General features: G+C 41.3%; 1 protein-coding gene across 4 annotated transcripts in view; it reads right to left on the reverse strand.

Annotated features, from left to right (window-relative positions):
• Nucleotides 1-14616, reverse strand: part of WASHC5 (WASH complex subunit 5) — a 54279-nt gene that overhangs the window by 31911 nt on the left and 7752 nt on the right. For all 4 annotated transcript variants that reach the window (XM_067017868.1, XM_059043176.2, XM_067017867.1 and 1 more), the window contains exons 6-11: nt 13102-13294; nt 10665-10817; nt 9069-9182; nt 7434-7605; nt 2881-3008; nt 1639-1768 (exon numbers count right to left, since the gene is read on the reverse strand). In XM_067017868.1, coding sequence (XP_066873969.1) covers nt 1639-1768; nt 2881-3008; nt 7434-7605; nt 9069-9182; nt 10665-10817; nt 13102-13294 — 890 coding nt within the window. The remainder of the gene's footprint in view (nt 1-1638; nt 1769-2880; nt 3009-7433; nt 7606-9068; nt 9183-10664; nt 10818-13101; nt 13295-14616) is intronic.

The raw sequence follows: 14616 nt of genomic DNA on the forward strand, positions 1-14616 counted from the left end.
GAGGACCCTCAGTCAATCAGGCCAAGTGTTAAGATGAGTCTCATTTAATTTTCACAAAAATCTATGGAGTAGGAATTAAAAGCCTTTTCTCAGATAAGGAAGCTGATGCCCAGAGATATTAAGACCCCTCTGCTGCGTCACACAGTTACTAAATGGAAGAGCCAGGACGTGCAAACTGTCAAAGGCTTTGCTCTTTTCACCTCACCAAGTTGATTCTGTAAAGGTTTTTTGTTTTATCAATGGAATGATTTCACTTTAATAAAAGCACTTAAGGGCTTATAATCTAAGTTATTTTAAGAACTGACATAAAGAACTAGCTATAATTTTAAAGATTTTTTGTAGGACCGAGGGACAGCTACGGCATAGCTGAAAGAACATACGAGGTAATGAGTGAGATACAGATACAGGCTCTGGACCTTTGTTACCCTCGGCAAGTGATTATAAAATAATAAAGATGTTTATCTCACAGGGTTGTAAGGATCAAATGAGAAATATCTGTGAAAGTACTTCCTAACTGAAATATGGTATAGGGCCAAAAAAGTATAAGATATTGTTTTGAATAACCTTTGAAACATTGCTGGTATTTATAAGAACTTAAAAGAGACCAGAATACAGATTAATGTGTCTGATTAGACAACTAATCTGGTTAGATTGGTCCTGGTGGTTCCTTGTTTTTTAGATACAATACGCTGACCAGCAAAACATGTTGCCAATTTATATCACACCATTAAAAACTGCTCTAGTTTTTCCAATAGGAATATTAATGTAATTTGGAAATATTTTTTGACCAGCAACAAATAAATCAAGTACAATAGTCATAAGTTTATATTGATTAACAATAGTGAAGCTTTTTAAAATAAAAAGCTATATTATTCATCAATTCTACTGTATAATTAACTTTATCAGAAATAAATTTGACAGTTAAAACAAATATTAAGCATCAAAAAAAAATAGTTTAATTTGTCACCTTAAAATTCAGAATGGTCTTTCGGGGCAATTTGAAAGGATCCTATCTATAGGACAGGATCCTTCAAAAATTTGAAGTGATACCACAATTTTCCTATAGATAAAATTTCCTAAAAGAAGCAAGATTAAAATAGGTAAAGTAAAACTTGAGCTATGTTGTTTCAAAACAGTCTGCAGGTCCCCTCTTGTGCCACTAGATGGCAGATGCGTCAGTGAAGAAGAACCAAATAGGACTGGAACACAAGACTCTTAGATATCATTTATGTTAGCAGTCATTAATATTCCTGGGTGAAGTATCCTTCTGAGAAGATCATGAAAGTTATGCCCCCATCCCCATGCACATAAAATTACACACTGACACACCGGTTTCGCATACTATGGTGGTGGGGGGAGGATATGACTCTATAAAATACTATTGTATTTATGAACTGGAGTACAAGAACCCATGATTTAGCCCAACCTCTAACTTCAAAGATAAGAAACCTGAAGTCCAGAGGGGATATGAGACTTCCCAAGGGAGCACAAGGCTAGAGCAGCCAAAACTAAACTCTCATCTTCATCAGCAACATCCCAGCATACAATGAGGACACGGTAATGACTTTTTACTCTGCTGGTTTCTAATAATCTGTGTATACTTTTCAAACACACCAATAATTCCTATTCAGCAATTACCGTTTTTCTCCACTCTGGTTAGGGGTTTCACTCCTGAAAAGACATCAGCAAGCTCCGTCATCCGCTCTGAGCCCTCCTTCTTGTAATGTTCCCATTTGGCCTGCTTTTCTGAAAGCATCTGCTTGAACATCTGTGGAAGAGACAGAAGAGATTTACTGATTTAAGAGAAAATCCAGCTTGGGCAGTTTACTAAGGAAGCCTGAGCGAAACCCAATGTATTATAAAAATAGGTGCCTAACATCAGTCTGACGCCACCTCTTAAGCACTACTACTTTGTATAAACTGGGGGGGCAAAAGCTGGACCATCTCGAAGACAGTGGCTCTCAGACCAACTGAGGCAAGGTGAGTGTTGGTTCTGAATTGGCATTAATGTCTGGGGCTAGTTCCTGAGGCCACCTGATCCAAACCCCCCCAAAGTTACTTTTACAGAACCTGGACATTCCCAGGCGTCTGTGATTTTTATTATGTCCATAGAGGCTTTTTTAGGAGTAAGACCAAGCCCAGAATTTCCTTGACTGAACTCAAATCCTCAAGGTCCTTAAGTCAACCTTGTTAAAATGCAAACTACCACCCTACTTAGGCCCTTTCCAATAGGTTCCCATGGCTTTTAAGATAAAGACTAAGACCCTGCAAGGCCCAGCGCAGTCTGCCCACCTGTCAACCTCACTTCCTACCACCTTTCTCTTGCATTCTCTCCCCTGCAGCCAACTGGTCTTTCAGATCCTTAAACTGGTCAGGCTCCTCCCTACCCAAGAGGACGTAGACATACTCTGTCCTCTAGCTGGAACGTTCTCCATCATGCTCCCCCACCTTTGTCTTAGCTAACTCTGACAGGTTCCCTCCTCAGCTCCCTTCTGAAACTCTTGCTTCTCTTCTCCGGCAAGTCGTCAAAGCTAGGACAGGATCCTTTATTTTAGGTACCCAGAGAACTATGTTCCTCTCCTATAGGGCATATACCTGCTTTTATTCATTTTCATTTGTGTAATTCCCTGATTACTGTCCGCATGCCTCATTAGACTGTAACTTCCACCATCTGGTGCCTTTTTTCCTATCACTGTATCCCTAATGACAGGAGGCACTTAATGCTTGTTTAATCCTGTCCTTTTCCTATAAGAATGATCTCAGACAGCTAGAATCTGTAGCCTGAATCAGAGTCACGGCTACAAAATCCTAATCTTTAAAAAAAATTTTTTAAGCATAAAAAAACGAAGACTTTGGTGATCATTCATTCAGTATTTTTACCTCTTTGAGTATAAACTCAAATTGTGCAGTATCCAACAGCAACTGAAAGAGGATCTTGGGATTGTACCTAGAGTCTGTTAGAATCTGGTCCTTGATTTGACGAAGGCGTTTGTTGTTTGGGTCACAGGCTAGACATGGGAGAAAAGAGTTTCCAATTTATTAAATGTGTAGAAAATATCTATAATAAATAAGATGAATTCTTAAATACTTTCATTTCCCTTTTAAGCATTTAAAAAGTAATAAGCAAAATGTATATCAATAATAGGTGGTAAGATAAATTATATTACACCTATGCTATGGAGTATGCACAATTGAACTGTTAAATATGACATTGAATCTGACATGGAATGTCATCATGATGTATTGTTGAATGAAAAAAGTGAACTGAGAACAATGTTTCCAAATTTTGTAAGCGTTGTGTGGCTGGTTTATTATCGACTGTCCAATATGATGGGTCGAGCCTTTTGGCACCATTTCCTAAGTGCGTGGCCTCCTTGTGTCCTGTTTGAAGCTGCTTTTGTTTTAAGCATTGATCTCTGCCATTCAACTATGGACAGGTGTGCAGAAAAGATTTAACACAGCAGGCCCAAGACTGCCATCTTCAAAAAGGCCTGTTTGCAAGGCCGGCTCTTGGCTGGCATTAGGGAATTTGGATTTTGGAAGAGTTCCCACCATTTTGAGAACTGGTAAGAATGGCCCACCATGCTTTAACTCTTTGTACAATGTGGTTTATTATGAACACCTGCTTTCCTCTAGGAGTTTGGAATTTTGTTATCCGCCAGGTAGAGGCTGCCTTGATGAGCCCCCAATAAAATCCTGGGCACTGAGTTTCTAATGAGCCTCCTTGGTTGACAACATTTCACACATACTGCCACAACTCATTGCTAGGGGAATTAAATGCAACCTGTGTGACTCCATCAGGAGAGAACTCTTAAAAGCTTGTGCCTGGTTTCCTCTAGACTTCACCTCAGGCACCTTTTCCCTCTGCTGATTTTGCTTTCTATCTTTTTCCTGTTACAAATCATAGCCATAAATACTACTATATGCCAAGTCTAGTAAAGCATTGAACCTGGGGTGGTCTTGGGGACCACTGATACAACAGGGAAGCAGGGCTACCCACACAAAGATGTGGCACCTCCGAACAGGAAGAACCAGACCTGAGACATTCTGCTCTTTGTAAAGGCATGACTGGCACTCAGAGCTTTCTGGATTATCCACCACCTAGACCCAGAGAGCTTATGGCTACTAGGCCAAGTTCACAAAATCAGGCAGTGATGACCCAGGGATAAGACACCAGATGTCTTGATTCCCTGGTCAGACTCTCAGTGGCCAAGCTACATCATTTCAAACAAAATAAACATTATGTTTAAAAAGTATATAGGATAAAAAATACTGATTTTTGCTGAAATCGGTTTACGGGGTCAATTATTTATGTAAGAAAGAAAACGAAAATAGGATGTCAAATGTTTACAAAGTAAAAGCTACTTAGATTGCAAATAAAGTCAAAATAAAAACTTTAAGACAATAAACACTGTCAGAAAGTTCACAGCTGATAAGGTACAAGGACCCTGATAGCTGCTCTAATATCACCTGTGCTCAGTCCTGCTTTCCAAGCCCTCCCATCAGCATCTCAGGAGGTCCGGCATGTACAGAACAACCATGCTTTCCGAGCACGTGTCAGTGGTGTCTTTGGTGCTTCGGTCACGGTGACGCCTGAGCAAGGCTAGTTTACATATTGATTTCCAAGTTACTCCATCAGAAGGAGACTCATGGCAACCTGGAGGAGGGCTCGGTTTTCATGCGAATCTGCAGAGTTCTGATTTACCATGCATTCTCCAGAACTCCCCAGGAAGAAATATATTGGCACTGATGACATTGATCACACAGTGACAACTTTTCAGCTTCATGTTTGCCTAACTTAAAAAAAGCAAAAACAAAACAGAAGAAAAAAACAAACTTGGAAGGAGTTCCACTTGTCTTTATATTCACTCTAATTCAACAAGAAATCCTCTGATATTAATTTGCTTTCATCTTCGCACAGGAGACGTCACTGTGCATTAACAACCAGCTCCAGAGAGTTAACAGGAGGGAATATGAGAAATCTGCGCCTTCCTTTCTGCACACCACGGCCAGAACACCATAAAAGCTAAAAAAGCAGTCACTTTTCCCACATATGACTCACAACCAGATAGGCAAATCATTTGATTCTTGTAAATTCTGACCTTGTGCAATCAGGTCAGACAATTGCCAGCTCAGAAATGGAAACAGATATGGCTGAAGAGAAAAGCAGAGAACCCTGGCAAGCCGAGGCTGTCCCTGGCAGGGGCACAAATCCGGGAGACCACTGGCTTCCAGAACGTAGGCACGGCTGTCAGGCACACTTGTCCAGAAGACAAAGAGGAGGCTGAGTCACTAGAAACCCACAGTGGCCTTTATGACAGGATAAACAGAGGGCTCGAGTTGATTATATGCTTCGGAATGTAAGACTTCTGTTAAAGAAGATTACAAGCTGAGTCAGTGTAGTAAAATCCTCAATTAGGACTGGATTTTATGTTAAACATAAACTCGACTAATTAAAGACTACTCCATTAGATGATTCGGCCCTGTATTCATGCTGAGAGTAAACTGTAAATTGCAGAGAGATCTAGGCCAAGAATAGAAATGATGAAAAAAACAAAACAAAACAAAACTGGAAAGCAGCGTTTGTGGGAAAGATTTAAGAAGCTGGAGATTTCTGGTGTGAAGAGGGAAGGCTGAAGAGAAATTCCACGTTTTCAAAGAGACGAAGGATGAGGAAGTCCACCCGCTGTTCTCACTGCTGACCACTCACAGGATGCGGAGACAGAGGGCATCTAGAGGAAGCGTCAAGGGCATTTTGCCTGGAGGGTTTGGGAGACGGGGCTACTGTGTTACCGAGGTAGGCTGCAGCATTATCTGGCGTGGACAGTTTTTCTTTGAGAGACACAGTCTTACTTGAAAGAACAAGGAGGTGTTGAAAGTGGGACCAGGGTAGGTGCTCAAGAAAAGTTAGTTGAGTGAAAAACAAAAAGCAGAGGCTTGGCTTTCCCGGGCTGCTGAATGACACCACTCTTAGGGGAAGGAGTGTGCAAGCTCTGGATGAGGGAACTCTTTAGTAATTAATATTGATCGAGCATTTACTAAGTGTGAGGACTGCGTCAGCTCTGAATAAGCTCAGGTATTAGTCCAACCTACTTAATTTTCTACTATTAAACCAGGGGTTTTAAACGCCTGGGCTTAGGGAATTCCCCGGCGGTCCAGTGGTTAAGACGCTGCAGTTTCACTGCCATAGGCCCGGGTTCAATCCCTGGTTGGGGAACTAAGATTCTGAAAGCCGTGCGGCAGAAAAGCTCCTGAGCCTGATGGCCAATAGGGTCTCAGAGAGGATCATGACCCAGAAAAGATTAAGACTCCATCTACCGTAATTAAGCACCCGGGTCTAGCCAGTTCCTCGGCAAAGTGGAGCCATGTTTTTCAGTCCTTCCAAAATCATACTTTTCCTCCATCGTTTCCCCAGACTAGAATTTCTTCTGCTTTTTACTGTAAAATCCTATCAAGGGCTAGTCAGCTCCTGTCTCCTCTGTGGAGCCTTGTAAGACCACCTCTGCCCTTCTACCCCAAGCAATGTTTCTCTTCTGCTCTGGGCTCCGGACTCAAACCCTACCAACTATTTTACACATCTGGCTGTTCGGTGCTGCCTTGGCCCTTGTATTAGTTTCCTATTGCAGCTGTAACAAATTACCATAAACTCAGTGGCTTAAAAATGACACAAACTTATTCTCTCATAGCTCCAGAGGTGAGAAATCGGAATGGGTTTCACTAGGCTAAAGTCAAGGTAGCAGCAGGGCTGTGTTCTTTTTTGGAGGCTCCAGGGGAAAACAGTTTTTCTGTCTTTTCCAGCACCTAGAAGCTGCCTGTACTCCTTTGCTTGTGGCCCTTTCCATCTTTAAAGCCAGCAATGGTCTACTGAGTCTTTTTCATGATGCTATCTGTCTAGTTCTGACTCTTCTGCTTCCAGAAGAGTCCAGTTTAAGGATATCCCAGTTTAAGGACACTTGTAATCATGCTGGGCCCAATGGGATAATCTCCTTACTTTAAGGTCAGCTGAATAGCAACATGAATTCCACATGCAACTTGAATACCCCTTTGCCATGTAATATAACATGCCCACAGGTTCCAGGGACTGGGCCACGGACATCTTTCGGAGGGTGGGGTGGGAAGCCATTATTCTGCCTACTACAGATCTGCAGCTATACTTTTTCATATGTAGACATCTGATCTCCTCAGTCTGACCAGTGACAAGCTCCTCAAACTTGGAGGTAAATTTCCTCATATTCCCAAGCACCTAACAGGACCTGACACAGGGGCTGTTCAGGTGGGCCACTGCTTTATCCAAATTGACACAAAAATGACTAACTTAGAGAAGCAGCTTGATTCTCATCCAAGGGCTAAACCACTTTGCATCACGCAGCAGACCTGGGTTCGGACGCCTTTATGTGGCTGAATACAGATGGTCACACCTTCTCGTGCGTTACCTGAGTCTGCGGTATGAAGCATCAGCCATCGAATGGTGACGTTGCAGTCTCTCAGGCAGTTCAGGAGCCTCGGGATGTTATCCAGAACCAGATCCTCCCTCAAACAACCTTCCTTCAGGAACTGCTGCGCTTGTGCGTGCGCCCTTTCGCTGACAGTAGCGTATCTGCTTGCCTGTGAAAAGAAATGAAAACCTGACTTACATTTCAGAGAAAGAGAGAATCACTTATCTTGAAAGTAAATCACACTCAAAAGAATCCCTCGACAAATAATAACATTTCTATATGAGACAAATAGCGCACGGACTGAAGCTGATGAGGCTCAAAGGCAAGCGGCTTATTGGACCTTTTTGAAAAGAGCACTGGACTTAGAATGGAGAGACTAACATCTAGAAAAATTGGTGTGACTTTGGATTTAACCTCTGAGTATTGGTCTCTGCAAATGTAAACTGGAGAACTGGAGTCGGTGGCTCCTGGTGTCGCTTCTATTCGTAACTTGGATGGAAAGAGACACAAAGGCAGAAGCTAAATTGACCGTTCTTCCTATTCTTATCGACAAACGAGGCAGGGCAGAGCAGAAATACTCAAAAGGTGACTTTCTACGTATAAAAGCTTAACAAAAGAAATACATCTCAGCGTATCAAAACTGGCCAGGCTTTTTGGAAATCTGGTCATTCTGCTTTACCTAAAGCAGGAGTTAAATGGTAAACGTCATTAACCTAGTCAGGTCAGTTTAAAACAACCACAGGATGTGGCACTGGAAGCCTCTGAAGAACTTCTTGCAATGTCACGAACTAGAAGATGTGATTTTGGAAAGGAACTATAGTCATGAAAAATTAATGCTCTGAGGCCAGTAAGTATGGAAACACCACTTTCTCTAATATATTTCTAGGGGACGTGCCAAAACTGAAATTATTTTGTGCGTTATTAACGGAATTCAATTTATTTGAATAAAACATGCTGAAGTTCCTTGAGTCGGTATTATTCTATGCACATTTGGAAACTCAAAAACTCAGACAGATAGGCTGAGGAAGACAATGACTGTTTAGAAATATCAAGTATGCTCCCCAATAAAAAGATTTTATTTTGGTTCTTCTGTTTACTCAGGTATTTATTTCCTTTTGCCCTGGGTTCTCATCAGAGACAGAATACAGCCATTTCAACTTTAAGGAGATGCCTGTCTTTAGTCTTGCTGCTTACTTCACACACCCAAAATGATGAGCTTAAATTACAGTGAAAGGGTATATTGTCCGCATCCAGTTACCGTCTTCAACACGCATCCTACTGATGAAAACATTAAAATTCTAGCTACTAGTGAAGGGAGCTCTGTCCATGAGGACACAGTCTTGAAGCAGCAGTAAATGAAGTCACCTGGGGCCAGATGTCACACTGGTTCATTTCAGGGTGTTGAATCTTCCTCAGGATCCAAGTCTCCAATTTATACAGCCCACGTAAGTTAAAAATCTACAATTACCTCTCTTATTCCGATGTGCAAAATTCACCTTCCATTAATCATTGCACTAAAATGTCTCTGTGAGCATCTTCCAAATCGCTTAGGAAATCTACTTAGCTCATTCCCTACGCCATGAAAGCTGGTGTGCAGTTGTTCGAGAATCCTCCCGATTAGCCAGAACCTACCTGTTCTCTGACGTTTGAAAGGTCCAGGGTGTTGTTTAAAGCAGTTTTTGCAGCTTTGTAGGGTTCCCAAGCATCTGCTAGATTAACTGTGATCCCCATGTAAATACTAATTACCTGAAAGAGGAGACAATCGTTCAGTATTTGTTAAATATCTACTCGCTTCAAGGCAAGGGGCTGGGAAAATACAAAGTTATAGAAGACATCACCCACTCCTTCAAGTTTAAATGCCGTTCCAGTGAAAAACCAAGATTTTCCAAATATACAGGGAAGTGGTTTTCCTTATGAGCAAATGTGAACAAGAGTGACTATTAAATGTTGCTATTCATGGGAAAATAACTAAAACAAGGTTTTCCTTTCAAACTGCTGTGTGTAAGATTCCTAGATGAACAAAAATGAAAGGGGAAAGAAAAGCAGACACTTTGACTGGAGGAGTGGTTTTCCCAAGCATTTTCATCTCACCTCTATACTCTTAAAATCAAACTAAACTTGTCCCCCAAATTTCTGTGAGCAGAGTGGCATTGTGTTTCACATTTATTCTTTTAAAAATTATATGTAATCCCTCTTTATCCCTATTAATATTCTCCTTTAAAACTCTTTGTGGTCTAATATTTTCTCACTAGCTTTTAATTGGTTGGCATTTGTCTGGCATATCTTTTATTTTATGTATTTATTTTTAAAAATTCCTTTTATTTTCAGTGTGCCAGGGTGCTTTTTCAGGAATGTATCTTGTAAGCATCATGTAATTGGACTGTGACCTTCCTTAATACTAAAAGTGTTTCTGAGTATAGCATTATGGACAGAACCTCTTTGTTAAGCTTAGGCAAACGAAGCCAGACTCTCAGAACTTTCCTCTTGGCTATTCAACTCCCAGCACATGGGTATGATTCATTTGTGGATAGGAAGCATCATCTCCTAATTGTAGGCTGCTCTTCTCACCAGTAAAGTTCCTCATTCAGGTCCCTCGTAATAGCTGGTAAGAAGTGAAATAAAATCTGCTCCCTGAGAATGTGATCCAATTCACTGTACTTTGTTAAAACGTCTACGTGCAAAGAAAACATTTCATACATATTAAGTACAATGTCAGTTTTAAACCTTTAAGAATTAATATTTTTAAGTGAAATAATGTTTAAAAAGTTACAAGCACATCCTTGCAGTAATGTAAACCTTGGCCCCATCAACATTAGCTTATAGATAAAACTTACTATAAATGTGCAATTCCTATTCACAAAGTGACAAATTAGATAAATTCTGCTAGCTTAGATTCATAAAATAGAAAAGAATACAGAAATGCTTATGTAACTTAGTTGCAATCTCAGTAGCTAAAGCGAGATACATTTTAACAAGAGGTTTTACCTTGAGACTATCCATTTAAAGAAAAAAAAAAACACAAATGGGAGCTTCAGGAAATTTTACTGACTGATTTATTCCTTCCTGATTTATAAAATTCTCGACCGGCTTAAAGTAATTTTACTTAAGTGAGTTTATGTTTCATTATTTCAACATTATGACCTTTGGGTTACAGGCCAAAAGAATGGAAAAATCAGTTCTCCAGCAAGCTTATCATAGAGAAAAAAAAAGACTAATAGCAATACTTGCCCAATTATCTGGAAAGTATTTATCCACTATCTCTCTCATTTTTGCTTGATGGGTATGAAGAATGGAAGGCTCAAAGTAGAGAATTACATACAACATGGCGGCCTGATTTGCCAGAGCTGTGCTCCGATGTTCTGGCAATGGATACGCTGAGACCTGCAAGACAGAGACCAGACCAGGAGAGGCAGATGTTAGCAACAGCTGAACTTACGTGTGCCAAATAAATGACCGACTTCTAGGACACATCAGCCTCTCAAAAGTCCGTCTCCTTTGAGGATCCTGGGCGCTGGAAACAATTCTCAGATTATGGCACTGGGAACCAGGACCTTCTTTCTTATCTCTCACCACATGACATTCTCTTGACTACCCTTGACTCTGCTGTAATTCTAACTCTTTTCTCTAAAAAAAGAAAAAAAATTTAACCCTGCGTCTCCCACTAGGTGTCCATTTCTGAGTCTCTCCCATCACAGACAAGCTCTCAGAACTGACAGATTCCACACTTACTGGTGCTCTCACTTCCTGTTTATTCTTCAACTCACTGACATTTGATCTCCACCATCACCTCAATGGAACTCCCTAAGGCCACTCATAAGCTCACAGTCAGCTAGTTCAATGGACTCTTTTTAGCACTCTCACTAAAATTCTCTAAGGAATGAAATTCTCTCCTCCTTTGGTTTCCCAGACACCACTCTCTCTTCTCAGTCTGCAGGCTTTGTGTTCTGCTGCTCTGTCTTTTACATGCTGCTGAGTCCCAGGGCTCCATCGCCTCATGTGTGAGGAATCTCTGGCTCCACACAGTACACAGCGCCTCGAGGACCATGAGCAGAAAGGGAGGAAATTATTACAGGGACAGACACAGCAATGTCTCACGGGGCCCACAGGCAGCAACGGGGTCAGGTCTTGGGATGGGCCTGGAGCTTCGACCCAGAAAGCCTTCACTGTTTCTCCCCTGCATGCGTTTGCTCAGCTTTCCTCTCTCTCCAGACTGTCCTCCATCACATGGCAGAATGAGGCTGCCCAAACTCCAAGTCTTGCATGTTGTGGGTAAACCCATGTCCAGAAATGGTTTCTCAGGCCCAATTCCAAATTACCTGGAGACGGGGAATCTGATCCATCTTGGGTCAAGCGACTGGCCCTGGTCCAATCAGCTAGGGACAGAGGAGGTGGAAGGCAGAGAGAGGGCTGGACACACAGCACAACCACAGCTCAAGCCCTGTGTTAGCAGAGGTCACGGGGCAAGGAGAAAGTTGAAACACACTGCCTTGAGACATGGACAAAATGGACTGTCTAAGAGGCAGAAGGGTGAATAGAAGGGTTAACGAGAGGCAGTAAAGAAACAGCGTGGGCTTTGAAGTCATACAGGCCTGCATTCAAATTACGGTTCTGCTGCCTACTTATGTGATGTTGTGAAAATTATGTAAGCTCTGTAAGCCTTATTTTTCTCAACAGCAACATGAGGATAGTGCTGTCTATTTTGAAAGATTATTGTGAAAAATAGAGAAAACAGTATTCGGAAAAAAAAACCTCCTATGATTCTGGTTCATGTTGCATTCTCAATAAATGGCAACAAATATTATGGAGACCTGATATCTGCAGGTAGCTCCTCATTTTGAGTTGTCTTAAAAAAACCAAACAAAACAAATAACAACCAAAAACTATTTACACTTAACATGTTCATACAAAAAACTAGCAGGCTATCTAAGAACTGTACGGAACAGGTGTGCTCTGTAATAAAGGATATCCAGTTATCATAGGTCCAACGCTTTACTCTCTTCTAGTAAGAAAAAATATATATAATACATAAAATTATGTTTTCTTTGGGAAAATGAAGTCAAACGGTAACTTTCTCTGGTACCATTTTGAGTGAGTGAATGATAGACATACTGGAGAGGAAAGTGAGCCTTTCCAACCCTGTTCACGCCGCCTCATTCGCCTGGGCTGCCCGGACATCAGCCCCTTTGTGACCTGTTGCGGTCTTGCTGCCCCTGTCACATGCTTCAGGACACTCTGCGCTTCCCGTAAGATAACACCCATCTTGCTTTACTGGAATTCTTTTGTCTGTCTTCTTTCTTCAGCCACAAGCTCACTGTAAGTAGGGACCAGGGCCTGCCTTCTTCAGCAATGGATCCCCAGCGCCAAGCACACGGACAGCCACACCCTGCACACTCAGCGATCATTTCTTAACTGAATGCCTAAAAGAATGCACCTTCTTTCCAAATATAGCTCAAATCTCATCTCCTCCTTGAAATCTCTAATTCTGCCCTAACTAATATCCCTCTTTCCTTAACCATTCCAAGGCACAACTCGGAAAGTTTCAAATAGTTTCCAGCTGCTTTTAGCTCTTTTGAGGAAGGAGAAAAGAAAGGAGCAATTGAGGAGGAAGGCGAAATTCAGTCTTTTAAACTATTACGATAGATTTAAAAATAGACTTAATCCCCACCTGGTTGTAAATATCATCAGATCTTAGGCGGCCGAGGACCATGCTGATGAAGGCCTTGTTGATAGGCACCCTCTGGAAGTAACTCTCAGGGTAGCTGGGTGGTCTTTTGGCTCCTGGCTGGCTGGAATAACCTGTACTTCGAAGCAGCTTACAAATATCATCCATATTCGAATCAGCAGAAGATCGAGCGGCGCTGAGCCATGTTCACAATGGGAAATAAAGGGCCAAACAAACCACATATATTAGAAATGCAGGGCTTCCCTGGTGGCACAGTGGTTGAGAGCCCGCCTGCCGATGCAGGGGACGCGGGTTCGTGCCCCGGTCCGGGAGGATCCCACGTGCTGCGGAGCGGCTGGGCCCGTGAGCCGTGGCCACTGAGCCTGCGCGTCCGGAGCTTGTGCTCCGCAATGGGAGAGGCCACAACAGTGAGAAGCCCACGTACCGCAAAAAAATAAAAAAAAAAAAGAAATGCAAAGTCCAGCAAAGCAGAGGAATTTCAGTATAACTTGACTTTATATAATTTTAGATATGACTGTAGGTCAATTGGTATCCCTAAAATTCAAAATGATATTTTCAAAAAGCCTGTTGTAATATACCAAACTGATAAGATGGGTTCCTGTATGTATGTACAGTTTTATGTGAAGGTCCATGATCCATTTCCCCAAATTCCTTGGGGCTGGATTTGTTTCAGAATTCAGCGTTTTTCAAATATAAGAAAGTAATTTAAAAAAAAAAAAAAAAAAAAGAGTAATATGATATATATATCATGTATGATATAATACTCCAGCAGGGTCTTAGATGGCATTCCATGATCAAGATATATTAATATTTCTACATTTAAATTTATGAACATTCATACAAGTGAGATAAATAAAGACTGTCTATAGCCTCATGTCTGCTCCAGTCGGGTGCCGACTCCAAAAGATTTCAAGTTAGGTCAGGTTTACCGCCAACATAGTTACTCTGTATGCAAGTTATGCATGTATGTATGTTCATACATTTTTGTCAGAGTTCTTTGGATTTCAAAATTGTGGATAAAGAATGTGAACCTGCACCAATTTTCATAAATTTAAACAATAATTTTTTTTAAATCTATCAATTTCAAGTGGGATATACCAACTGGCTTTTCTTGGCAAGATGTACCTTCTACAGAGATTTAAGCAGAACATCTGTGATTTTTCTGGTGGCCTGAAGCAGTAATCCCCCAAAGAGACTCAATCTTAGACTTGAAGATGACCTCCTATCTGATGTAAGAATCTCCTTTACTACTGCTCTGACTTGTAATTGTTCAGTGTCTCTTCAGTAGTGGATCCTCACATTCTAATGAATTAGCCATTATACCCTAAGGGACAAAGCAGGATTGTCAAAGCTGGGCTTGATTAGCAAAGTTTTTTCTTCTTCATGTTGTTTATTGTTTTTGTTTTTCCAGGTACTTTCAGAAATAGAGGCAAGACCATTCATAGCCCATTTTAAAAAACATGGACGGTAAAACAGCTCATGGTCAAACAGATGCGA

The sequence above is a fragment of the Kogia breviceps genome, chromosome 17 (assembly GCF_026419965.1).
Source record: "Kogia breviceps isolate mKogBre1 chromosome 17, mKogBre1 haplotype 1, whole genome shotgun sequence".
Lineage (NCBI taxonomy): Eukaryota > Metazoa > Chordata > Mammalia > Artiodactyla > Physeteridae > Kogia > Kogia breviceps.